Source organism: Pseudopipra pipra, chromosome 10 (genome assembly GCF_036250125.1).
Source record: "Pseudopipra pipra isolate bDixPip1 chromosome 10, bDixPip1.hap1, whole genome shotgun sequence".
NCBI lineage: Eukaryota > Metazoa > Chordata > Aves > Passeriformes > Pipridae > Pseudopipra > Pseudopipra pipra.
The window spans coordinates 23,611,714-23,637,224 of NC_087558.1; the positions used below are offsets into that span (position 1 = coordinate 23,611,714).

The 25,511-nt window shown below is 49.4% G+C and overlaps 1 protein-coding gene across 2 annotated transcripts; it reads left to right on the forward strand.

Annotated features, from left to right (window-relative positions):
- Positions 1-1,876: 1,876 nt before the first annotated feature.
- Positions 1,877-23,778, forward strand: STK25 (serine/threonine kinase 25). 2 transcript variants are annotated; one of them, XM_064666848.1, is made up of 12 exons: positions 1,877-2,013; positions 2,868-2,994; positions 9,258-9,488; positions 10,651-10,707; positions 11,761-11,869; positions 13,113-13,270; positions 13,519-13,704; positions 13,855-14,000; positions 14,840-14,954; positions 15,275-15,346; positions 18,791-18,927; positions 21,653-23,778. In XM_064666848.1, the coding sequence occupies exons 2-12, from the start codon at positions 2,944-2,946 to the stop codon at positions 21,690-21,692; spliced, it is 1,302 nt and encodes a 433-aa protein (XP_064522918.1). In that variant the 5' UTR covers positions 1,877-2,013; positions 2,868-2,943; the 3' UTR covers positions 21,693-23,778. The 2 variants fall into 2 exon arrangements, with proteins under 2 accessions (XP_064522918.1, XP_064522919.1); XM_064666849.1 differs by having other exon boundaries at positions 1,877-2,009.
- The last annotated feature ends 1,733 nt before the right edge of the window (positions 23,779-25,511 follow it).

Below are 25,511 nucleotides of genomic sequence, written 5' to 3' on the forward strand. Positions count from 1 at the left end.
GGGTGCTGAAGCAAAAGTTTTATATATATTTAAATACATATATATAAAACCCACATATATACAATTTGTAGTACAATTGTTCTGTAGTTACAATTGCTAATGTTAAAATAAATTTTTTTAAAACATGAAAAGAGAGAACTACTCTGCTAGATATACAGCACTGACTGAAAAACAGGAGTAAGGCTTTGGCCCCAGTTGATGTATTCTGGGAATCAAATGGAGGTGGTGATGGACACAAACATGCCATGGACAGCCACAGGGACGTCAGGGACACCCACTTCCTCAGGGTCAGCATTTGTTTCTGCATTCTTCTGAGTACGTAAATAATCCTCCCTCACAAGTAGCCCTTATGAGAGACTTATCCCAAATTAAACTGACAAAACAAGTCAATTGCTGCTTGTGTGTGTATGTTCAGACTTGGCACGTTAATTAATATATACTTCTTTTTGTGAGACTTCTGCCCTTTCTCCTCGTGCCAAGAATGAAAGTACATGGCTAAATTAATGAGTGTCCATGACAGGAGGTGGACAGCTGAGCCATCGGGGTGAAATGATTCCTAAGGAACATACAGAGGGACTCAAACAGGGAACAGATCACACCCCTTGGCCCTTCCAGCAGCAGAACCAGAGCAGAACTCCATTCTCCTTCCTTTTCCCACTTCACAAAAAGCTTTGGTTCCTCTGCCTGTTCATAGACCTCTTAAGCTAAGGTATCATGATGGAATAGGGATGTTTATGTGACAAGATGACCATATTTTGTGTGGCTAGAAGGCTGGTCCTTTAGGTATAAACTCAAAGCTCCAGCAATCCAAGGATCCAACAGGTAAGACCTCTGTGAAAACCTTCCAGCAAGGTACAGTTGATTTAAATACAAAGATATGATCTCATTACAGGGGTATTTGATACCAGTCCTCTAGCTAATTGATGCTTTCACTCAAGTACCTCAAAGTGCTGGATGGTTTGATCAGGGGCAGGGAAACAGAGGGATGGGAGATGGATGGGGGAGAGCATCAGAGGGATGTGGGAGGAAATCAGAGGGATGTGAGGGAGCTGCTGGCTGCTGCCCAGACCCATCTGTCCATGCAGCGGCAGGTTCCAAGGCGGTTCCTCTTGCTACAGTCACCTGTGCTACAGAGCAGCACCAGCTCACCATCGGAAGCAGCAGGTTGTGACAAAGGCGTTGTGTGCCAGCGCCTGGGAAAAGCTGCGCCTGGTTTTGTCCACTGCAGGGAAGAAACGCAGGGCCAGTGTTAAAGCTGCCTGGCAACAGAGGCTGGGAAAATTGGTTGCTTGTTTTTTTTTTTCCCCTTGAAAACGTGAATCAGTCACTGACATTACAGCACGTGGAGGAAAACCCAACCCCGCAGAGGCAGCGCAGGGAAAGGGGCCATGAGGGAGCTCCCGTCCCCTCGCCTCTCCTCTGCTGCTCCCGCACGGCCCGGTGCGCTCGCCCGGCTCCCCCGAGGGCCTGGAGCCCCGCAGAGGGGTAGGGGGCACCGGCAGCCCTGGGGGCGCCCGGCCCCGAGCCCTTACGGGGGGCAGGAGAAGAGCTGACGGTGGGCCTGCCCGCTATGTCCCAGCGGGCTCCTGGGCCGGCGAGGCGGGGCCGAGAGGACAAAGGCGGCTCCTCCCGTCGGCGAGCACGGGGGTCCTGGGTCCGCCCCGCCGCGGGGGCCGCTGGGCTGGGCAGCGCCCGCCGCGGCCCCTCAGGACTCCCCGCCCCAGCCGCCCCCGCGCCGTGGCCGCGCCCCACCGCCCTCCCGCTGCGCGCGCTGTGTGCCGGGTATTGTAGTCCAAGGAGGCGCTGTCCACGGCCGGGCGGCGCTGCGCGAAGACCACATCTCCCGGCATGCAGCGCGCTCCGCCCCCCCCGCCTCCTCGCCGTGTCGTTGCGCCCGGCCCGGCGCTCCCGCCCCCCGCCGCGCTCGCTGTCCCGGGGCAGCCGGGGCGGCGGCGGCTCCGCGCGCCAGGCCCGGCCATGGCGCTCCCCGCGGCCGCGCAGCGCTGCCCGTAGGTGCGGCGGCGCTCGGGGCCGGGCGGGCCCGCGGGGGCCGGGCGGGGCGGGGATGCGCCACAGAGGGACTGTGAGGGGGCCGGGCGGAGCGGGGGGCGCGCTGAGGAGCCCGCGGGGGCGCGGAGCACCCGGGGAGGTGGGGGATCGCTGGGGTGTGAGGTGGGGCGAGGTGTCCCTGAGGGGAGTCGGGGTGGGGGGGGAGCAACCGTGGGGCCGCGTCGTGACGGGGGACAGTGAGGGGACAGTGTGGGGCGGGCGAGGGGGGCTCGGCTGTTGCCAGGGTGGAGGGGAGGGTCGCCGAGGAGTTCTGCTGGGGACAGAACTGGGCGGCACCGGTGGGGGAGCAGCCGGGGATGGTGCAGGGTTGGGGTTCCCTGAGCAGGAAGAGGTGCGCTGGGGAGCTGAGCTTTGCCAGCGAGTGTACGGGGGAGAGTGGGAGCAGAGGGGTACCCTCAGCGAAAGGATTGCTGGGGAGCAGCAGCAGGAAAGGGGTGTCTGAAGGCGATGATGTGGGTTGTGTTGGGGAAGGTGCTGGGGTGATGCCGGGAGTGGTGGTGAGGGGATGGAGCTATGGGGGTAACTATCATGCCGAGGTGATGGGTGGGGAAGATGGTGCCTGAGACTTGGTCAGTGTATATTATTAAGGTGAGGCTCCTTGACACATCTGGAAGGCATTTCTGTAAAGAATCGAGAAATGGGGTTTGTGAGAAGGGGCTGGCATACTTAGAGTGGGCTGGCAGGTTCAAGGAGAGCTGCAAATCAAGGAGAGAAGAAAGATGCGGGTAGCTCTTCAGGGAAATGAGGCAGGCTCTGAGAACCTCACATGAGAGCTGTGGTGTTCTTGCTTGTCGCAGTTAACCAGTGGATGAGAAATTATCACTTTCCCGTCGTGCTGCAACATCCCAACCCTCCCTGATTTTGCAGAAGCGAATGTCTGACCATCCTGTAGGCATGGCTCACCTGAGAGAGTTTGCCAGCCAGGTAAGTGGTGATTAAAATTTTATTTTAAACTCATTTCAAGGGCAAACATAACAGTGTTTGCTCTTGATATGAGGGTTTCAAACAAATCACCAGAAAATCACTTTTTGCCACTCTTTATCTCTCTTGCACATGTCTCAGCTTACCCCTGTTAGCTGATTTGACTTGTGTCTCCGTGCTGGTGTTGGCTGATAGTGTTGTGTTGCCAGACATATAGAAAAGTAGTTCTTCACACACTACAGGGCCTTCCTCTGAGGTTAAATTTGCTTTTTGTAGGGAGACAGGAGTCACTGGGAGACAGTCTGAGTATTTTTGGGAGGGGAGGTCTAGAAATGGGAGCAGAAAACCTGTGTGCTGGCTGTGCCAGATCTACCTTCCTGAAGTGTTCGTGGCATTAGTCTCAGAAAAACAGTGCTTGTAACCTCACTGCATCAGAGGCAGTGATATTTGATACTGAGCAGTAACTCTTCTGAGAGATCTCAGCCTCCGTGGATGCAGTTAAATGCTGCTGTTGTGATGGCATTTTCATAAGAGGAATGTGGAAGGATGATGTCATGACTTGAGACTAAAAGCTAAACCACATTAATAGTATTGGCTTGCATCTTCTTCCCTCTGAATTGGGTTGTGGGGTGTGTTTGATTATTGGCAGATGTCAGGACCAAATGTAGGTCCTCTTAAGCCATGTTTTGTGAGAATTTTGGGCATTTTTCTGTCCTCCTTATAGGTGTAGAATTACTAAAAGCCTCAGTGGTTTGAGATGATGCCTTCTGTGAACCTTTTCTGATTTAAAATTGATTTTCAATGCATCTTAGTTTACATGCTGTTTTTCACATCCACTGTTTCCCCAAAGTGTTTATGGAATTAAATGCAAATGGAGTGCCTGAGTGAGTCACTGTACAGGGAGAGAAAGAGAAGGATACTGTCTGGTTAGAACTGAGTTCTGTAGCTATAGAGGAGGTTGCTCTGAAGTTTTCTTTGTACACAACATTCCCTCGGGAAACTTATCAGAGTTCCAGTGGTCTCAGCTCTGGATTTATTATGGAAATGTGAGGCATTCTTAGATCTTGTCATCCCATGCCTCTCTGGTCTTGGAATAGGAAACCAGTCTGTGTTGTCCATTCCTCTGGTCTTTTCAGGAATCCTTGGTGCAACCTTGAAATCTGTGTAACTGAGGCTTGCTGGGAGGGCAGTAGGAACTGGCCTGAAGTTCTGTTCACCAGGATTTAGGGAACAGTGGGAAACACTGTGAAAATCAAGAGACTAAGACTTAAATTGGGATGTCAGAGGCTTGAGTTGTCTGATTCCCAGTTCTGGTGCTGATGGGCAGTGTTACCTTAGGCTGATCCCCAGGTTGTTCTGTGGCTGTGCCTCCATTTTGCAGGCTCAGGAGGCTGTTTCTCTTTTTCCTTGGCTCCCCTTTGCTGTGTACATACAGCACTGTAGGTCTTTGGTCTTTGTCTGGAGCTCTGTGTGCCAGGTGATATATTTACATTATCCTGTTTAAAGCTCTGATCTGAGCTCTGTTTCTAGTTTTGTTGTTCCTTATGTGACCTTGAAGAAGCCGTTCAGGTTTTTTGGCTAAGTAATGCTTTACTCCCTGAAGCAAAAGCATGCTGCCTGTGAAGCGAGTTGGGAGTCTCAAATTAGTGTGTATCAAAGTGCTGAACACAAAATTCCCTCTTGTCTATAGTCCAGAAATTCAAAACTGCCTCAGGTTTTGACAGTTGCAAAGAGCTGGGCACAGATTTCACACAGAAGGGAAACTTTCAGATGGTTTCAGATACAAGGCTGATTTCCTCAAAGAGAACACAATGCCTGCTGCAGACACCTGTGTTGGTGGCCCAGAGGTGAGTGTGCAGCATGCAGTGTGGGTAAATGCTGGGTGGGAAGTGGGGGAGCAGAGGAGGCAATGGGAAAAGAAGATGACAGGTTTATTAATACCAACTTCCTCCTTTCCACTGTGTTTTGGCAGAGGAAAATTGTGTTTGTTTGTTTGGCTGTTTGGAAAGTGCCCTAGTCAGAAATAACACTAAATGCTTCTGGTTCCAAATAAACCCTTGGAGGTTGCCAAGCTCTCCATCAGCTTCAGCTCATAAAATGTTGTGGCCTTGGCAATCTTCTGTTACAGACCTCTCCACTGTATAGAACAGTGATTCCAATTCCAACCTGCCACAGACCAAGGAAATCTCATTTCCAAAAGTGTTTAAACACCCCTCAGTGTTTTATGTAGCAGATGCAGGCATGATTCTTGCTCTTGAATATTTTGGGAATGAGATCCAGCTGGACATAGCCCAGAGAGAAGATCTTCAGCTGGTTCAAGTGGTGTTTGCTTCTGTTCCCAATACACAGCTTATCTTTCCAGGCAGCAGCTTTGAAATGAGGGCAGATACTTACTGTAGGCTTTCTCTAGTCTCCTCTCAAAGACTATGGATATCACGTCTCTGCAGCTGGAGGGGGCAAAGTTGCCAAAGCCCATTCTTTCCCCATGAAGCAGCTGGTGTTACTGCCAGGCTTGTCTCATAACACACTGCAGTTCCTAATTCCTGATGGCTGCAGTGAGTTGCTCTGTTTTAAAACATGGCATCATCAGTCAGGATGGCAAACACCCCCACACCTGTCAGGACCTTCTTTCCTGTGCTGTGAGATTAGATCCCAGAGGGCAGAAGTGGAGCACATTACTAGGAGATTGTCGTCATCCCTCTCATACTTTTTCCCTTCCTGTGCTTACAACAGAGATAGTGCATTGTGTGCTCCCCCCTCCAAAGTCTGCCCAGGCCTGCCTGAACCATCTCTGGTGCCTGACTGCTCTCAGTGGGCAGGAACAGCATGAGGCTTTTTGCTCCAGAACTGCTGTGTAATAAACATTCAGTCAAGCGAAAAGGTACAATGCAGTGACCATCCCTTAACGGTTTTACATGTAGTAGTGGAACAAGAAGCAGCAGCTGCTGGCCTGGAGTTCTGTTTTGCAGCCCTGGTGGGTTCTGTGAATGTGGAAGGAAATGGAAAGAACCTTAGCTGGTGAGCAGTTGCAAAGGTGACAGGTGCTAATAAGCCTCTTTGTGTTATCTGTGCTCATTTAAGCAAGTGTAAAGCATTTCATCTGGATTCTGGTACTTCCTACTAATGAAGTTTTCCAGGTGTGTTTGTAGCAGTGCAGTTCCAGAACACGGATTTACAGCCAGGGTGAATCTCTGACAAGACAACTGGCACTGAGATAATTTGCTTTTAGGAAAGGGATGGATGGTGCTTGTTACACCCCTCACTGCAGTGCTCTGCCAGTGCAGATGTGTTGGGGTAGGGGAGAGTCAGGCTCCTGCAGTGCATTCTTCTCCTCCCCTGCCCTCCCCAGCCCAAGAGCCCAGGTGTGACTGTGCTTCTCTCCTGACAGAGCAGTGCAGTTCCATGGCTCTCCATTCCTGGCAGAACTGCATTTGTGCTGTTGTCTGGTGAGTGCTAAGACTTTTATGGCTATGGATCTGAGCATTTGCTTGTCAGTAGTGAGTTACCGTGTGGCAGCTCAAAACAGATTTTTTTTTTTTAATGGACAAGGGCTTTTGAGCAGATGTCCTGCAGGCTAGCATAATTCTATCTTAGTTTGTCATGGGAATTCAGGATTGCTGAAAATGCCAGCTGGCAATGTCTTCTGTGGTTTCCACTATGATAGTTCACAAGGTGTTCCCCTGGGCAGACACTGACCTTCTTACATCAGGGATGGGCCTGTTTCCTCCTCCCTGTTTACAGAAAGTGAAGAAATTTGTCAGCAGACTCTGATCCTGCAGCAGCATCCGGAGACTGTAACCGTGGCTGGAATGACTCTGTACCTCTTGGCCCTGTACTGGCTCCCTGGGTTCTGGCTGTTGCTGGGTCTGACTTGTGTGATTCTGACCACTGTGTCAAGGGATATATGTCCTCAGGTCCTCCACAGAGTCAGATTCTTGCCCTGTCACCTGAGAGGTCCAAAGCAGTTCCAGGTCAGTTTTGAAGTGGCAGGTAGTGGGAAGGTAAATCCAGTACCTACAAAGGAAGTTTCCTGTTCCACCCTAATGTGGTGGGCTTGTCTCATCTGCCCATCAGGTTTGTATTGTTTTCCCTAGTCCCTTGGGCAGAATTTCTGTGTGCTTGTCAGGAAGCTTTGTCTCCTTCACCACCCCTAGCTGAACTGCTTTGTTCCACAGAAAACAGAATAAACCAACATCCAAGTCTGGAAGCTTGTTTACCAACCTGTCCATGATTACAGAGCCCACCACATAAAGTGGTGGTTGTCCCAAAAGCTGCCTGCCATAGCCAGTGCTCTTATGTTTGGTGTCCTATTCTTGAGGAATCAGTCCTGATTCTCTGATATGCTATGCCAAGCTAAGGAGGGCAGCAGTCACTTCCACCTTGCTGTTTCTTACCTCATGGAAAAGTTATTTACATGGGAGGGGAGGAAGGTTTTCTTGCAGCGTTGCTTCCCTGCAGGATGTGGGTAGTGTTTCCTTCAGGAGCTGAACAGGTGCTTCTAGGAGATGATCCTCTTTCCCTCCCTTCTCCCTGATGTGTGGGAGTGGCTGATGTGGTGAGTGGCAGTTTTAGGGTGCAGTAGGTGACTGTGCAAAGTAACATCTGGGGCACATTGTTGCCCCTTCCTCCAAATAGGTCAAGAGGTGGAAACTGCTTCTGGTCTGTAGTGAACCCGGACTAGCCAGACTGTTTTCCCTGCCTGCAGTCATCATTCTCATATTGTCTCCTGGCATTTCTCAAGCTCAAATCCTCTTCCTTTACCCTGCCTCCCTCTCTCCAGTCCCTGTTATGTGTCTCCAGTTCTTTTCATGTCTGCACATCCCCTCCCATCTGTTTCCAGTGCATTTGTTCAAAGTACAGCCTGTTTAGGTGTTGCTATGGATGCAAAAGGATATTTGGTTACCCTTCTGTATCTTGGGCTGGAGTTTGTGTAGAAATCCTGTTAAATGAGCTGACTGTAAAGCTCACTTGGGTCTGCCTTACAGCAATGCACTGGGCACAGGAGGCAAACAACCTATAATGATGGGCTGGCTTAATCATTAAGCAGCACCTTGGGCTGCTCAATGATGGCTTGCTGCTGGAACCTGGTATGAGATGGAAAAATGCAGCTTCCCTGTTCTCTGATAAAATCTGCCAGCTCAAGGCCCTTGGGAGGGAGTGGTCTGGTGTTAGAGGTGAGACCGACAAGTTCTGGGTGTGGAAAACTCCCTGTAGCAACTTGGCTACTTCCTGTAGGTCAGGCCATATTTTCCAGATTATTTTTTTTAACTATTTAAAAAAAAAGGCAGAAAAAACTAATCACAAAAAGCATTTTAGTAGCATGAAGCAGAGCAAAACTTCCTGCTGTGCAGCTGGACTGAAATAAATAGCATTAGAAGGTGATTGTGGTTTGTCTGCTTTTTCATCCATACTCATCTTAATAAAGTGTTAACTGTGCAGCTGCTGTTAGAATCAGTATTTCTCTGTTAGTAGCTTCCCAGTTGATGTGCTTATCTAATGGAGGAAATGCTATTTGCCTTTGCATCTGGGCGTGCCAGCCATGGGAGAGGCTGTTCCAGAAAAGCAGGTCAGGCAGATGGAGTGTCCATTCTGCTCTCCTGCCTCCTCCTTGCTGCTGACCTTCCAAAAGATGTGAGGTTTCCTCAGCAAGCATCTGAGGAGAGCTGGGCTGGGCGCTGCCTGGAAATCAGGCTGCAGCAGAGAAGACAGCTAATGTGAGCTGGTATTGATACCAGTGGAGTATTTCACCCTCCAGACAAGTAGGGAAGGGTGCAAATCTCTCAAGTCATTTCAGTCTTTGAGTGCAGGACCTGACTAGGGAAACATTCTTATGGTCTCTTGTTTGTTGTTTTCATTGCTGAAAGAAGGCTGGTTCTGGTACACCTTGCTGATCTCTATTGAAGTGTGAGCAGGTGCTTGCTCGTGGAGCTGCTTTGCCACCAGTTTGTGCCTCCAGCTGAGCAGTCTTGTCCCAGAGGGGCTGACACTTTCCATAAAGAGACTTGCTGACATCTCTTGCTGGACTTCCCTCTTCTTTCTCTCCCCCTCCTGCAGAGGCAGAAAGCCTGTGGAAGAGGTTTCTTCAGTTCTAATCTTGGATATATTCTGTGTCAAGTTTCTCAGACTTTTTTGGATATGTGAGTTTTGGATGAACTGATGAACACAGTAGGTGCACAGATGTGGAGATGAGCTGTATGGGTGTGTGTGGTGGTGCTCCGCAGCCCTGGGATCTAACGGAATTATCCCATCCCTGCTTTCTGGTTTAGCACTCCAGAGTGGACCCTGAGGAGTTGTTCACCAAGCTGGAGCGGATCGGCAAAGGATCCTTTGGTGAAGTGTATAAAGGGATCGACAACCGCACCAAGGAGGTGGTGGCTATCAAGATCATTGATCTGGAGGAGGCTGAGGATGAGATCGAGGACATTCAGCAGGAGATTACAGTGCTCAGCCAGTGTGATAGTCCCTACATCACCCGGTACTATGGCTCATACTTGAAGGTAGGACAAACCATGGAGGTTCCTTGCCAGCAGTTTGGGAATGGTGTGGGCTCCTCTGTGGGTGCTGCAGGGGATGGTGGCACACAGCACTGGAAGGTGCCCAATGTGTGAGTGTCAGTGTGGCAACAGGAACAGCAGCGGCTCTGCTCGCTGCATTGGTGTGCTCTTAGTAGCAGACTGGACTTTAAAACACTTGTTAAGCACATGGAAATGAGGTTCTGGGGCACTTCACTGGAGAGAAAATTGTTCGTTGAAGACTGACCTCTCTCTCGTCTGACCATTCCTGAAAGGAAGTTTGTGGAATACTTTTCCAGAATGGCACAGTCTAAGGTAGTACCACTGAGGGATTTATGCCTCTGGAAAGAAGAGAAGTTTGAAACTGTACTTTGTGATCTTCTGATCACCATTTCATCAGAAATGGTGAAAAGAATAGGAATATGGAGGAGTGCTGATATGCTTCCATTGAGAACAGGCTTAGGAATCCCTAATGGAAGCTACTGGTAGTAATGATCAGAGGTGGCCTCTGCATACTGTCTGCTGGAGGTGAAAGTAACACTGGGACTGCAGCAAACTGCAGCAAGTTCCTGAGTTCTTTGGATCCTGAATATTCCTTACATATTTTTCAAAGGCCAAAAGACATTTTCTCAGCCTTCTGCTGTAGTTTTGCAGGCCTGCTGTTTTATCCTACCAGGACCTTGTGAACCTCAGTATGGAAGTCTCTTCTCTGAGGAGTAAGATGTCTTGCCAATTGTACCCTTCAAGATGGCAGCCCTGTTAATGAGATCAAAGGCTGCAAAGCTCCCTTGCCATTGCCAAGAAGGAGTTATGCTGGATGTGCTGTTGGAGAGGTGCTAAGTGGCTCCAACCTGAGAATAAGCTTAATTCTGTGGGCTGGGCAGTCTGGTGCCTGTAGGGGCACTTGCTTGATAAAACTGCAGACTGAGAGTTAGAAATGTACTGGAGCCAGATCCACCTATATAATACTGTGTCAGCAGAAAAGAGGGAGCTGGGAGCTCCTTTCTTGACCCTCTGAGAGATGTGGTGTGCAGCATCCTTGGATTGTGTACAGGACTACTCCCATGTCTTGCTGCCTCCCAGGTGTTTCACTTTTCTGCCTGCTTTTATTACTGTCTTTGCGCTTGACTTGTGCTCTTGCTTGCAGGGCACTAAGCTGTGGATAATCATGGAGTACCTGGGAGGAGGTTCAGCCCTGGATTTGGTAAGTACATGGCAAGCTCTGCACTATGAAAACATTGTCTGGAGCCTTGGTTTCTGAAATGCCCATAAGCCAGACACTTACTTGCCACATAACCATGTTTTTGGCAGTCCTATGCCTGAGGGGTGTGCATTGCAGGACAGACATGCTGGTTATGCTTATCCCAGGACAGAGGAAATGTTTGCACAGAGCTCAGCTGTCCAAGCACTGTCCTCCAGCAATACTGTGCTGCTGTATGATGGGAAGAGCCAGTGAACTGAAAAGTGACAGCAGCCAGTTGGTTTTGAGCTGTGTGAACCTGTACTTCACCATGTCAGAGTTAAGGTGTTCAGTGCTTGCACGGCTCAGCAGGGCCGTGGTTTGTGATCAAGTTACCCCAAATGTTAAGAGAATACAAATGCAGAATATACCCGTAGGCAAAGTTCTGCTGTGCTGTATTCTGTCACAGGATTTTTCTCTTTAATGCCTGCTTTTCCAGAGCAGTAACCTGTCATGTAGGGGGAAAATGCTGAGCCTGCAGTGACTCACAGGAAGGTGTGGTTCAGGGCTGTCATCAGCAGAAGTCATCTGAGTGTCAGAACCTTGGTTATTGCACTGGGAAGGCAGGACTTGGTTAGAGGAGAACTGATGGAAAGCGGAAGAGCTTTGATACAATACTCCAAAGCCTGAGGCTGAGGGTTGATGTTGTCTCTGGGCTGTTGCAGAGGCTGAAATTCAGTTCTTATGTGCTAGCAGAGAGACCTGAACAAGAGAAACTGTTAAGATGTTCTGTTCACTAATGTATTTCCAGGCCAAAACAAGAGTTGAGCATCCTGCTGTTTGTTTGGGAAGCCTTTAATAGACTGATAGACTAGCAGAAAATCCCCCAAAGTTTTTCCATTTAATGCTTCCAGGTGCAACGTCCAGCATTCTGCTTGCAGAATGTGCACCAGGCATGCAAGTACTTCCTGCTGAGTATGACCTTCTGGCCCAAGGTTTCCAAGTAATAAACTGAGAACCTGAAAAATCCGAGGCATCAGTCACCCTCTTTTAAGTCATCTTTCTGCCCTTTATCAGCTGAAGCCGGGACCGCTGGAGGAGACTTATATAGCTACTATCCTGAGAGAAATCCTAAAGGGTTTGGATTATTTACACTCAGAGAGGAAGATCCACAGGGACATCAAAGGTAAGACTGGAGAGCTCAGCTCCCTTTCTTGTCAGGGACATTAGTAACATAGAATTCAGAAGTATCACATAGCGATAATCTGTGAGATTTCAAAGACTGTTTCTCAGTGCTCCTTTTCCTGTTAGGTTTCTGTTTTCTGAATCTGATGCTTGTCACTGTATCACAACTCATGCTTTTCATGTCTTTAGGTGTTTAGAGTAAAGGGATCTGTAGCTCTCCTCTGGCACTTGGAGTTTGGACAGGCAGGGAGCTAAAGCAAAGGAGTTGATGAAAGGCATGCTCAGATATTAGCTGAGTCATGTCTGGACATCTGGTTTGCTGGTGGACCCCAAGGGTGTGCGTGCTGGTTATCATGGTTATAGCTCACACTGAAGGTGAACTGTCCTCATGCAGGGTTCACAGCCCTAGAAAATGAGGGCAGCTTGCATCAGCTTATCCTGTTACTGGTTTTTATAGTAATTGGCCTCGTGCAGTGTAGAGAGTGCTGGCACCTGCCTCCTGAAGAGCAGTGTCACAGCGAGCCCAGAGCATCAAAAGACAGTGGGAGGATGGAGGGACAGTGCTGTGGAGCCGTGACCAGTGCTGGATGCTCACTCCTCTGACCCACTGCAGGAGGGGAGGTGAGCAGGCAGAGCACAGTAACCTCATGCAGGGAGATAAGGAGAAAAGATTCCATTGTGTGTGTGAGACTGCACATTTCTAGGGCTGCAAGACGTGCAGGGCTGTTGTCTGTCAGCAGTGGGAAAATGCTGAAAGTTTGTAGGCAACAAACTCTCATGATGAAAAGTCCTGCAGAAAACCCCCATTCCCAAACCTGCACAATGTTACTGTCTTATGAGTGACTGGGAAGAAGCATAAGGCTGGGACTTGAGCTCTTCAGAAGGATCTGCAATTTCACCTGTGCTGAATGCTACGCCGAAAAAAATCAAGACCACTGGGGCCACGTTGCCCTGCCTTCTTTGTGTGGCCAGGTGTCACATATAGTTAATTGTGTGGCCCTTCACATCTGCTCCTTGCTCCTACCATAGCAATATTCCTGTTATGATCCAGCCAAGTGCATGAACTTGTTCATGTTACCCGGTGGAGTTCAGAGCACGAGAATGGGTGTGAGGCTGAAAATCCAAGCTGAGGGTTATCACTGGGGGTGAAGGAGAATGGCATAGGAGGGCCCTTCTCAGTGTTCAGTTCTGTGTGGGCTGGAGATTCAGAAGGCAGCAGACTTAATGCTCATTTGTGTGAACAGCTGCCAACGTGCTGCTTTCGGAACAAGGAGATGTGAAACTGGCTGACTTTGGGGTGGCTGGACAGTTGACGGACACCCAAATCAAGAGAAACACCTTTGTGGGGACTCCGTTCTGGATGGCACCAGAGGTCATCAAACAGTCTGCTTATGACTTCAAGGTGAGTTTGGGAGCAGGAGGGTTGCTACTTGGGCCTACTTGGATGTGGTGCTTGGGATTGGAAGTGCTGCTTACTACAGGAATGATTCTTTCCTGTTATGGTTCAGGGTCTCCTGGAGAAGTTCGTGTATTAGACATGAAATGCTCCATCTGATTTTATATAATTAGCCTTTTGGCTGTCCTAAAACTGTGTGTTTTCATGTTGTAGCATTGCTCCTCATTCTTCTGCTTTCGTTCTTCTGCTTTCAGGCAGACATCTGGTCCCTTGGAATTACAGCCATTGAACTTGCAAAGGGAGAGCCTCCAAATTCTGACTTGCATCCTATGAGGGTTCTCTTCTTGATCCCCAAAAACAATCCTCCAACACTTGAGGGTCACCACAGCAAGCCCTTCAAGGAGTTTGTGGAAGCCTGTCTCAATAAGGATCCTAGATTTGTGAGTATTGCTGCCCACCCGTGGACTCAATGATCCTTGTGGGTCCCTTCCAGCTCACAAGATCCTGTGATTCCACTGGAAGTCAGTGTGTGCTGCATGTTTAGCGTGCAGAGATGATTGGATGTGACATGCTTTCCTTATCTGCTCCAGAGGCCAACAGCTAAAGAATTGCTAAAGCACAAGTTCATCACACGCTACACCAAGAAAACCTCATTCCTAATGGAGCTGATCGATCGATTCAAGCGCTGGAAGTCAGAGGGCCATGGAGAAGATTCCAGTTCTGGTGATTCCGATATGTACGTACATGTTCTGCACAGAGGAGTGCCTGCTGCAAACAGCTCAGGTCCTTTTCCCACCGGGGTTGGAGATCTTATGGTAGCTCAGAGAGACCTGTGAGCATCCATTTGTGGGAACAGGTGACTGCTGCCTGAAGAACCAGGCTGTTACCTCCTGTTCAGTGGGACCCGGTTCTCTGTTCTGGTCTTAACCTGTGGAGCTTCTTTGCTGAGCGTAAGGAGCTGTAGTACTGACAAGAAATACTTAGTCTGGGTGTAAATAGTAAAACAGGGCTCTTGTTGCCTGTATTTTGTGTCCATTCCGTTAAGTACAAGAGCGACAGGCTTTAGTAACTGTGGCAAGAGCTGTGTTTGTGTACTCATGGGTAGAGCTTTGCTGCTGCTGTGCAGGACAGTCAGGTTATGGGCCTCGGGTGGGGAAAGGGCACTTTATTGCCAGAGTGGTATCACAGAGCTGCTCTTTAACTATAGTGGCAGTGACTCAAGTGACCAAGGACTCTGGGAGATTGGCTTGTAACATCTAAGCCTGAAATTCTGAGCTTGTATTGTCTTGAAATTCTCCTAAATTTAATTAGCACTAGAAGCTTCTTCAAGCTTCTAGAGCAAAAAGGTGACTGATGATTTGGAAACATGATGTAGTACTTAGCTCAGATCTCTCAGATGCTGTGTATGTGCTGTTGAAGTGGTTTCTCTTTAGGATTTTTTTCTGGGATAAGGGAATGCCTGGAGCTCTGCGATGATATGGCAACAGAGCGAGCTTGTGACTCCAGGACTACATGGGCAAACCCCTGATGTATGGAACTGAGGATTTGTGTTGACCTTGCCCTTTTCATTTGCAGTGATGGAGACGCAGAAGATGGAGACCAGGGTCCAATCTGGACATTCCCACCAACCATTCGCCCCAATTCCTTGAGCAAGCTGCACAAAGGAATGCCTCTTCACGGTTCCCAGAAGGTCTGTGTGCTGTCTGGTCTTTCTGAAGTGGACTGAACTAACACAAGCTTTTGGGTGTCTTGGGGAAGCCACAAGGCACTCATGTTCTATCTATAATTTACTTCAGTCTGGCACCCAGGGCTGGTGCTCCAGAATTGCCTTTTCCACATCATCAGAGTACTGCAACCTGTGGCTTTCCTAAAACCTGGTGAGGGGACTGCCATGGAAGTGGTGTGAATTCACCAAAAGCTTAGTACTTTACACTTACACTTAGTACTTACACTTGTGTGCCCTGGGAGCTTTTGCATGTGCTTGTAACTTCTGTTCCTGTTGCTTTCCAGCCTACTGAGCCCATTAAGAGGCAACCACGGTCACAGTGTCTCTCCACGCTTGTTCACCCAGTTTTTGGGGAGGTGAGTAGAACCTTCTTGGTGCCTGTGCCGGTTGGAGATGGAGATACCTGACATGGATAAGTAAATGGGAAGGATTTGGAGAAGGGAAGTGCAGTGAAGTATCTAGTAGGGTTAGGGGATTCTGAAGCATTTGTGCCTCTGCTCAGAGGGCTGGATTGTATGTGGGGAAAGTGAGTATGTCCCTGGCGTGTCCTCCCCAAAACAGTTGTGTTTGAAAGCAGAGCATTACCCTGTTGTCTTCTGGTGAGAATCAGATAGAGGAGTCTGATCCTCACCTGTCTCTCCTGTGTCTTAGGCTTGCTGGTTAGGCAGCTCTGGACTCTGATGTCTGTGGCTGAAGTGCAGCTTCTGTTAAGGCAGACAGGTGCTCGGGCTGGCCTGTCACTGTGCGTGTCCCCTGCCCTCCTGCTGTGCTGCTGTCCACAGCAGAGTCACTGAGGGGAAGGTAGGTGGGTTAGAGCAGGAGTCAGCTTTGCTGGTTACTGGACCATTTCTTGATCTACACAGCCTGCTACTAGTAGCATGCCAAGGCCCAGGAGTTCCCTGCCACGTCTCCTCTGGAAGGCAGGCAGAGAAAATGTGTTTGGAAAACCCACCCTGTTCCCTGCCTTATGTTCAGGGTGGGGATGTGGAGCTGAAGTAAAAGCTGCCATTAATGATAGGATGGTGTCTGTATCAGCATAAAGGTGACTTGTCTTTTTGGGTGATGTTCTCAGGGAAGAAAAGAGGAGGATAATCATAAGGGGGGGCTGGCTATGGGCTCTAGTTGCTCCTTCCAGCAGGAGTGTAGGAAAGGAGGTTCTGCTTCGGAAGAAATCACTTAGGCACTGCATGTCAGGGTTCTTCTTGGGGTGCTGGTCACAGAGACCCTTTCTTCTGTCCTGAGGACTTACTCTTTTCTGGATCCTGATGGGATGGCCCAGCAGAGAACTGTGCCTTTTCAGGGATAGTTTCTGGACTTAACTCCCTTTTCTCAGGTCTAGTGCTATGTGGAAGGAGGGTTTGGTGCGTGACAGGAACCAGAGGTCATCCCAAAAAGCATATTACTGAGACAGCTCTGCTTTGGATATTGGGACTTATCTAACTGAGCTCTTCTGTACTGCACTGGGCTTGACTTCCAGAGGTCAGAGCATGAGGCCAGTGTTCTGGGTCTTGTAGGCCTAGACCTGTAAGATTAAACCAAATTAAAACTATGTTGGTTCCTGATGCAGGCAGTTTGGTTGTGCAGCACAGTCACTGACATCTGGGTCTCTGTTCAGTTTAGGAGCCTCCTGGGACAGGGCTGTGAGTATGAATGCATTTTTGTGCTTCTCCATACCAACCTTGTTGCATCAGTTCCAGGTGGGAAGTGGCTTCTTGGGCATTTCATTTCTGCTACTTTGACTCCCTTGCCCCAGTTTGTTGATCCTCCTTTCCTTTGATTAGGCTTCCGTGCTGGCTCTGTGGATCCCACCGAGCAAAATCAGGTGCAGGAAGGGTTTTGGGCAGTCTCTGAAATAACCTGGCATTTGTGTGTGTTAGAGGGGGCTTGGAGGAAAACTTCTCCAAGTCAGAAATCTGCTTCACTGCTGGTTGCACGTGGTGTTCTTTTCAGTTCTAATTTCCTACCAGTGGCAGACTTCCTCCTTCTTGCTGTTGAGTGATTGCCTCTTTGACCAGCTAGGTTTGATCCCCTCTTCCCATAAAATAGCTGAAGCTGGGCTTTATGAATGGAAATCTGACTGAAATGCTGTGTGTAATCTTTTATATACCCTCCCTGCATGTGTGTTATTGGATGCTAATATTGAAAATGGCCCATGGGGAGTTAATTAACAAATGTGGGCAACTGCAAATCTGGAAACTTTTTGGGGCAGGGAGGGAAAATGACATTTACGCTTGGAGGACCAAGCAGTGAGTTGGAGGCAGCCTGTAAGGTGAGCACAGTGCAGTGCTCTAATGTCTTGCTGGCCTCCAGAGAGCTCTTCTGCAGAGAGAGAAGACAGGCCAGCACAGACTGCTCCTGTCACAGGCTGCTGGGCAAGCCGAAGGTCGGGGGTGTGGCATCAAAGGCTGATGATAAACTGGCAACTTATCTGCAGGACAGGCCCTGTGCTTGTTCTGAGGTGGGCAGCCTTTGGTGGGTGGACATCAAATCCTTGGCTTTAGCATCACAGCTATTTTTGGCTTAAGAAATCTGTACCCTTGATGTGTAACTGAGTTGCCCTCCGTGCCCCTGCCATTCTGACTGAGCAGAGGTGTGTGTGGGTTCCTCCCACAGCTGTGTGTTAGGCAGCAGGTGCCCCACTGAGGAGACAGCAGCCCTTTTTGTCTGGGAACTGTTTGTTCACAGTGGGGGACTCGGAGCACAGGGACGGCTGCAGCTGGGGATTAGTGTTCACATTTGTCCTGCTTTCCAGAGCATGGAGAAAAGGTGAGCTCCAGCAACAGGAAAGGCTGATCCTAAAATTGTGAGGCTTATGTAAAGCCCTTTAATCAGCGTGGCCTAACGGGAGCTTAATTGAACTGGACAGTGGTAGGCTGGCAGACGTTGCTTGTTCAGCAGGAGCTTTGACTGGTGTTCAGCTCCTTGTGTGATGGTGAACTGGGGAAGGGCCTGTCATAATCAGCACTTTTGGGAAGGAGGTGGGGAACTGTTGCAAGGGGTGGGAATGTGGTATTTCCAAGGACAGACTCCTTCAGGGTCAGCACCAGTGAGCTGTCAGGAGTTCCTTCTCGACAGAGGTGTAGCTCTTTGAATTTAACTGTTGGAAACGTGCAAGCAGAGGCCTAGTTGGAGTGCACTGAGCATGAAAGATGTGAACTGAGGCTTTTCATCAGGGCAGATGCTGCATGTGGAGGTCTTGGTGCATGGGCTTCCTTCCCTTGCTCCCTGGTTAAAAGCTGTCTTGGAGAGGAGTATTGGAGGCCAAGGGGCTCAGGATCCCTGGCTTGGCCGTCGTTTGCCTCGGCCTCTCAGTCACTAGAAGCAACTGAGACTTTTCTGGGGTTATTAAAAGTGGTGGTGACTAAGTCCTAGTGTTGGATATTTTCTGCCCTACCTGCCTTTGAGCCTGTGTGTGTGTCTGGGCACTGGGCTGTCATTAGCAGCAAAGGTGACTGTACTGCTTCAGGTACACCTGGAGTTCTTGGTGCTGTTACTACTCTACGAGTTTTCAGGGCTGTTGATCCATTTTTTATATCATTTAATTCATTTAAGAGTACATCCTGTTTTGGTAAGGACTTGATTGCCATTAGTACCTAGAAGAAAATCTGAATCCCAGACATTGGGTTTCCACCTTCGTCATCTGCAGAAAGAGACCTTTTTGGTTTGTTTAAGTAGAATGTGAGTGGCCTTCTGCACCCTGGTGGAGTCATGCTAAAAGGGAAAGGGCCTTAGTGCTGGACTGCTTGACCAGTGCTTTCTGCAACAAAATAAGGATCTAATGCACTGTTTCTGGGTTGCAGCTCAAAGATAAGCACAAGCAGACTGGAGGCAACGTGGGAGCCATGGAGGAGCTGGAGAATGCATTTAGCTTGGCTGAGGAGTCCTGCCCAGGCATCTCTGACAAACTGATAGCACACATGGTGGAGCGGGTACAAAGGTGAGTGTCCTGAGTGTGAGCTGGCAGCTGTACTCCATGGGTGTGGGAAAGGCTGGTGCCAAGCAGTCAAGACAGACAAAAGTGAATACTGATGACAAGCTGCCCTAATAGTCCTTACATCACTTCTTTTAGCTGCTTTCATGTAATGGAAGCAGTTCTTCATGCCCCAGAGGTCCTTCCTCACAGTGAACAGGTTTCTGTAGTGTAGAGGTATGTTGCAGAGCACAGAAAGATGCTACTATTCACCTTCATTTTGCACATACACCTATATACATATGATGTCCTGCTGGTCCTATTACCCAGGTAGCAAGGACTATGCAAAATCTCATCAGGATCACTTCTGGAATGGTAAGGTTTTGTTAATATGTATCTGTTTCATTGCGAGGAATGTGCTTTACAGCAGTATGTGCAGACAGTCACTGCTTGCCCAGCATCAGGTGTACAGAAAATACACAGGAAAGTGTGTTTTTCCTGAAGGCAATTGCTTATTAAACCAGTGAAGGAGTGTAATCTGGTAGAATTTAGTTCTTTGCTGTGTCAAACTTGCCTCCACTGCTGGCACCAAGTTCAGTCATATCCATGTGTTGCGGGCAGTAATGTCAGACCCTGATCACAGGGTTTTAATTTAACATTAATTCAGCTTTTCTCCCTTTCACAGCAGGCTATCCTAAATCTCATCCTTTTTGCTACCAGCAGAGAAACTTAACATTTGGCCCTCCCCTGGTTAGCAACTGGAAGTGTTTTGCCATACTTGTGACCAAAGGAGCCATCCCGTGCTCCATCTGCCCCTGTAGACACAACCCAGGCTTTGCAGTTTTTACACCCTTGAACTTGGGCTTTCTAAGCATCTGCTTCTGATGGGTTTAAGTCTGTGGCTTGTAGCTCAAGTACCCATTGAATAGAACAGAATCATTAAGGTTGGAAAAGATGTCCAAGATCGAGTCACCCAGCTCAGAGCACTGACTGCCACATCCAGTCATTCCTTGGACACCTCCAGGGATGGGGACTCCACCACCTCCCTGGACAGCCCTTTCCAATGCCTGACAACCGTTTCCATGAAGAATTTCTTCCTGATGTCCAACCTGAACATCCCACAGTGCAGCTTGAGACCATTTCCTCTTGTCCTGTCGCTTGTTGCCTGGGAGCAGAGCCTGACCCCCACCTTGCTACAACCTCCTGTCAAGAAGTTGTAGAGTGCAAGAAGGTCCCCCCTGAGCCTCCTTTTCTCCAGGCTGAGCCCCCCCAGCTCCCTCAGCCACTCTTTATCTGACTTCTGCCCCAAACCCTTCCCCAGCTCCATTGCTCTTTGGACTTTTACACTCCAGCAATGTCCTTCTTGTCATGAAGGGCCCAGAACCGGACACAGGACTTGAGGTGGGGCCTCAGCAGTGCCAAGCACAGGGGGATGGTCACTGCCCTGGTCCTGCTGGCCACACTATTGCTGACACAAGCCAGGATGTCGTTGGCCTTCTTGACCACCTTGGCACATACTGGCTCATGTTCAGCTGCTGTTGACCAGCCCCCCCACGTCCTCTCCCATCAGACAGCTTTCCAGCCACTCTGCCCCAGACCTATAGCACTGCAGGGGGTTGTTGTGACCCACAGGCAGGACTTGGCACTTGGCCTTGTTGAATTTCACACCATTGGCCTCAGCCTGTCCTGATCCGTCTGCAGAGCCTTCCTGCCCTCCAGCAGATTGACACTCCCACCCAACTCGGTGTCACCCGTGAGTGTACTGAGGGTGCACACACTCCCCTCATCCAGATCATTGATAAAGATGTTAAACAGGACCAGCCCCAACACTGAGCCCTGGGGACCTCCACTAGTGACTGGCCCCAGCTGGATGTAACTCCATTCCCCATCACTCTCTGGACCCAGCCAATCCAGCCAGTTTTTAAACCAGCAAAGAATGCACCTGTCCAAGCCATGGGCTGCAGCTTTTCCAGGAGAATGCTGTAGGAGACAGTGGACTACATCCACAGCCTTTCCCTCATCCTCTAGGTGGGTCACCTGGTCATAGGAAATCAGGTTGGTCAGGCAGGACCCACCTTTCCTAAACACACACTGGCTTGACCTGACCTCCTGGTTGTCCTGTACATGCTGCTGTCAAGCAGAGTCCTAGATATTAAGGACCAAATGTACTGGCCATACTGGAGGGCTTCTGTTTCTGTGTTGTTCAGACTTTCAAGCAAATATGCCATGGGTCTGTGTCGATCCCTCATCTAATAATCTTTTAATGCTGTGAAGAGAACACTCTCATCGTTCTGGCTGACCCACAGAGGTCATAGAAGGTGTCCCGGTGATACCTGGAAAACCTGAGTGTCTGGCTGAGCAAGAGGTGCTCACAAATGCACACAGGTGACAGCAGGGCAGATGTTTCAGCATCAATCACTTTTGTCAGCCTAGGAATGACACTGCTGGATGGGGCAGAAGCTCAAGATACATTTTTTGGGGGGCTTGCAAAACCTCAGAGACCTCTTACTGTAAAACACTAGTGCTGAAAATTTCTTCCTAGGTCAAAACAATCTTGAAAGCCTGAAAAAAGTGCCACCTTGGCTTTCTTTTAAATTGCTGTTGTTTGCTTTCAAAACTTTTTTTTATCTAGCAAAAACTGCAGGGGCAATGGGACTGGGGACAGACCTACACAGACTGACCCTCTCCCGGGTGAGAGCTTCAAACAGCCAGAGCTGACCAGTTCCCCCCGCCCCGTTCTTCTTCCCTGCAGGTTTTCACACAGTCGGAACCACCTGACCTCTGCCCGCTGACACCCACATTCCCTGCTGCTGTCGTGAGGGGGGAAGGATTTTTTCCAGCTTCATAAGAACTACATCTCTAATCCAGACCACCATCTGCCGTTGGATGTGACATTGTGTGACGGACTCCAGGACATTTCAGAGCCTTCATGTTAGCCGTGTTTTCATGATAACCCAGGGTGGGGTTTGCGATGCAAGTACAATTTAGACCTTTTGCAGAACCCGAGACGGGTGGTCTAATTGTTTTTACAATGTAATCAATGCAGTTTTTAATTGTTTCCCTATGGATGTGTCCATTTTGGCTTGGTTTGATTCACAGCTTGTTTCTGGTAAATGCCTGGCTGCTGGAAAAGAGGGAGATTCTCTTCCACTGAGATGTGTTTCACAGGCGAGTCTGATGGGTTTTAGCCTCCTGGCCTTCCTAAAGAAGTGTTTGTGAGCAGTCATGTGTGAGTGCAGGGATGTTGGGAAGCTCTCCAGGCACTAGAGCCTCTTGGAGAGCGAGAGCAGCTCTCCAGTTGTTCTGGAGGATCACTTCAACCCCTTCACACACGAGTAACAAAACGCTTTCCAGAGCAGCAGCAGCTGAGCTGATGCGCTGCCGCTCTTTCCCAGCCTGTTGTTTCACAGGAGGATGGATTTGCTGACTGTACTTTTTTTTGGCTCTGGGACATCATTTTGTATTAGGCCTTGGTTCATCTACTTCAGGCAACAGCAGAACTTGCTGTCAGTCTCTGGGAACCAGAAGGCAAAGTGGGTCCTTTTGCTGTGGGAGCTGGGGGGGTTCCTGTCCTTGGCACTTTCAGCAGCAGAAGCAACCAGACAGGCAGGCTGGGCAGTGCTGGTCTCTGAGGTGAGCAGACACTGTGCAGGCCCAAATGGGGCAGAAGGGTTAAGAAGGGGGAGTGGGTGGAACACAGCAGCCAAAGGCACTGACAGGGCTTTGGTTTACAAAGCAGAGGGACACTACGTAGCAGTTCTCAAGGCAACAACCTGTCCTCTACAGGAAGGCATAAACTGGATGGCTTGCAGCAGTGTGGCGGGGCTGGGGGTTCCCAAAAGCTGCTCTAGGCATCCCCTTCTCAACCTTTCCTTTCTGGCTCTTCCTTCAGCCTGGGATCCAAACTCGCTGCAGCCAGGGCTCTGCTCCAGTTGACAAGCTGGGGTGGTGTTTGCTAGCAGAGCAATTAAAGCATCTGCTGTGTTGGTTGCTTAAGGTATTCCAGCAGAGCCATCCCCAAGGAGCTTTGCTTTCTGTGTCATACTAGTTTATAAAGCAAATCTTTAATTCAGGTAAGCTCACAGATCTTAAATCTACACTTTAAAGGTCTAGAAAAACAGACTTAGGAAAATAACCCCTGATAGCTGGTTGCCTAGAGACCTGCCCTCTAATTGTGTAAAGATTCCCATGAAGTCAGCAAGACCTCAGTTATCCAGATCTTTCTGTCTGGGTCTTTGTGTGTGGATGATGTGGCTCACCCCAGAGCTGCTGAGAACAGAGGCTGGAGCTGTTCAGCCACTTTATTAGAAGCAAGGCTTGATTTTTGGTACTTGGATTCAGACCTGCAGATTTTAAGTGCTCAGGAGGACCATATGTTCCCTCATCCTGGTGTGCAGTGTTCACTTTAGCTTATGACTATCCTTTATTCTTCCTGATGGATAAATCCAGGCTCAGCAACACTATGAACCTGTCCCATAGAGCAGAGGTGCTGCTGTTGGGTTTTGCTGGATCTCTGCTGCAGAGCAGTGTTCTGCTGTGGTGTGAGCCAGCTCAGAGCCTGCAGTTAGGAAGAGCAGAACAAACCCATTTTTCCCTTAGGAGAAGTTAATGTATAGACAGGAAACTTGGAGAGGGGGAAGGTAGAGGCTGCAGGCCAGCAGAAGGGCTCCTGCTGCTTTTAAAGTTGCTGTTCATGACGGTAGCAAACCGTGTTGATAAGGTACCTGTATCGTTACTCACACTCTCTGCAGTGTAATGAGTAAACTTTTTAAAGGAAACAGTCCCCACAACCTTTGTCCAGTACTCAAAGCAACAATGGGTTTAGTTTTTAAAAACGTTGAAAGGGATCTGCCACTTTCAATAAAGTAACAAAACAAATGAGGCTGGTGTAACTTTGTGTTATTAGGGGAGAAGGATTGGTTCCAGCTGCCTGTCTCTGCATCCCTCTTGGTCTTCCCCCATATCACCCAGGAGACAGACCCAGGTACTTTGTGTGTAAGGAGGAACTACAGCTGAAGGCATGTCTGTCCTTTCTGCTGGTGCTACAGGAAGTACACACTGCTTTGCAAAAGTGTGACTGTGTGTTGGGGAATGTGAGGTGCAGGTTTTGCTGGAGTCTGTTCATTATCTGCGTTATTTAGACTCAGACTTGACTGTAAAAGCTGACAGCAGGGTATCTCTGCCTTCCTCTGTCTCCCTTTGCAGCTGAGAGAGGGCCCAGGCAGTGGCACAGGTTGCCCAGGGATAATCTGCTGCCCAGACACAGCCCTGCTTGAGCAAGGGTTGGATCAGACACCCCTGAGAGTGTGACCTCAGGGACAGGATGAACACTGGAGATGCCACTTTAGACGTTTAAACCCTTGTGTGTGACCGTCCCTTCTCTGAGCAGGAACAGAGGTAAAGGCCACAGCTGGGGCTGTGACCAAGCTCTGCAGTGCTGCCTCACCTTTTCCCCCTTGCAGCCAGGAAGGCAGACTGACACATGTGCTTCTGACTCTGCTTTTTTGGGGGAGTTTTGCTAAATGCCCCGTGCTTGCGCTCACCTCAGCTGAGCAGGCTGTGCCGAGACAGGGGGTGCAGCTGGGCAGGGGGGTGCAGCTTGTGTTTCGGTGGCTGATGGTCTGCCTTATATAATGAAAGTCTGACAGTGTTCCTCCACCAGTCAGGCACTAACCCTGCCCAGCAGAGTACTTGACTCCTGGCATGCCAGCCCTGCTCCACTGGCACCTCAGCAGAACACCTTGTGCCCACACACACTGCTGATGCTTCAGCAGAGGTAAAGCTGGGGTGATGCAGCCAATATGAAAGAGGGAGGTGATTTCTCTGGTGAAACAGTCACTCCTGGGACAGGGAGAGAAGGGAGTAGCCACCAGAACAGCTCCAGTCTGTTGCATTAAACATGTGCTAGAAGTTACTGCATGAACTCAATTGTTCTGGTTTCTTAAGCAATGAAGCAAGACTGGGTTATCCCAGATGAAGGGTTAGCACAAGGAGGGAAAACTGGAAGTGCTGGGGTTATTCAGCCTGGAGGAGAGAAGGCTCCAGTGTGACACCCTGGCAGAGGGCAGCGTTAGATTGGATATTAGGAAGAAATTCTTGCCTGTGAGGCCCTGGCACAGGTTGCCCAGAGAAGCTGTGGCTGCCCCATCCCTGGAGGTGTCCAAGGCCACCTGGGATAGTGGAAGGTGTCCCTGCTCATGGCAGGGGGCGGGGGTGGTGTGGGGGAGTGGAACTGGATGGTCTTTGAAATAGTGAGACCGTGGATCCTCAGCCATGAGGTCCCAAGTACATCTCCCCTCTACGTACACCATGTGAGCAAGAAACCACTAAGTAAGGACCTGCTGTAATCTGATCTTGCCTAATGGTCCTGTTAAGGACACTGCTCATGCTTGTAGCAAAGACAAAAAATACTCCTGCAGAGTTCTGGAAAAGTAAAATCTATCACAGCATTGACATGCCACTGAAATCCTTACCTCACTGAAAGCTCACTGAGGTGAGGGGTCTGCAGTTTTGCCAGGAATAGCACAGTTTTTGGCTTTTCTAGCCTGAGCTCCTGCTCTTTAAATGTGGAGACATTTGAGCTCAGTATTCCCAACGAAAGAAGCAATTTT

Excerpts from the sequence above, each read along its gene's own strand:
- STK25 (XM_064666848.1), top strand. The coding sequence starts at position 2,944 with ATGTCTGACCATCCTGTAGGCATGGCTCACCTGAGAGAGTTTGCCAGC. Across the intron at positions 14,001-14,839 it reads AGTTCTGGTGATTCCGATAT|TGATGGAGACGCAGAAGATG; the intron begins GTACGTACATGT and ends TTTCATTTGCAG. Across the intron at positions 14,955-15,274 it reads CTCTTCACGGTTCCCAGAAG|CCTACTGAGCCCATTAAGAG; the intron begins GTCTGTGTGCTG and ends GTTGCTTTCCAG.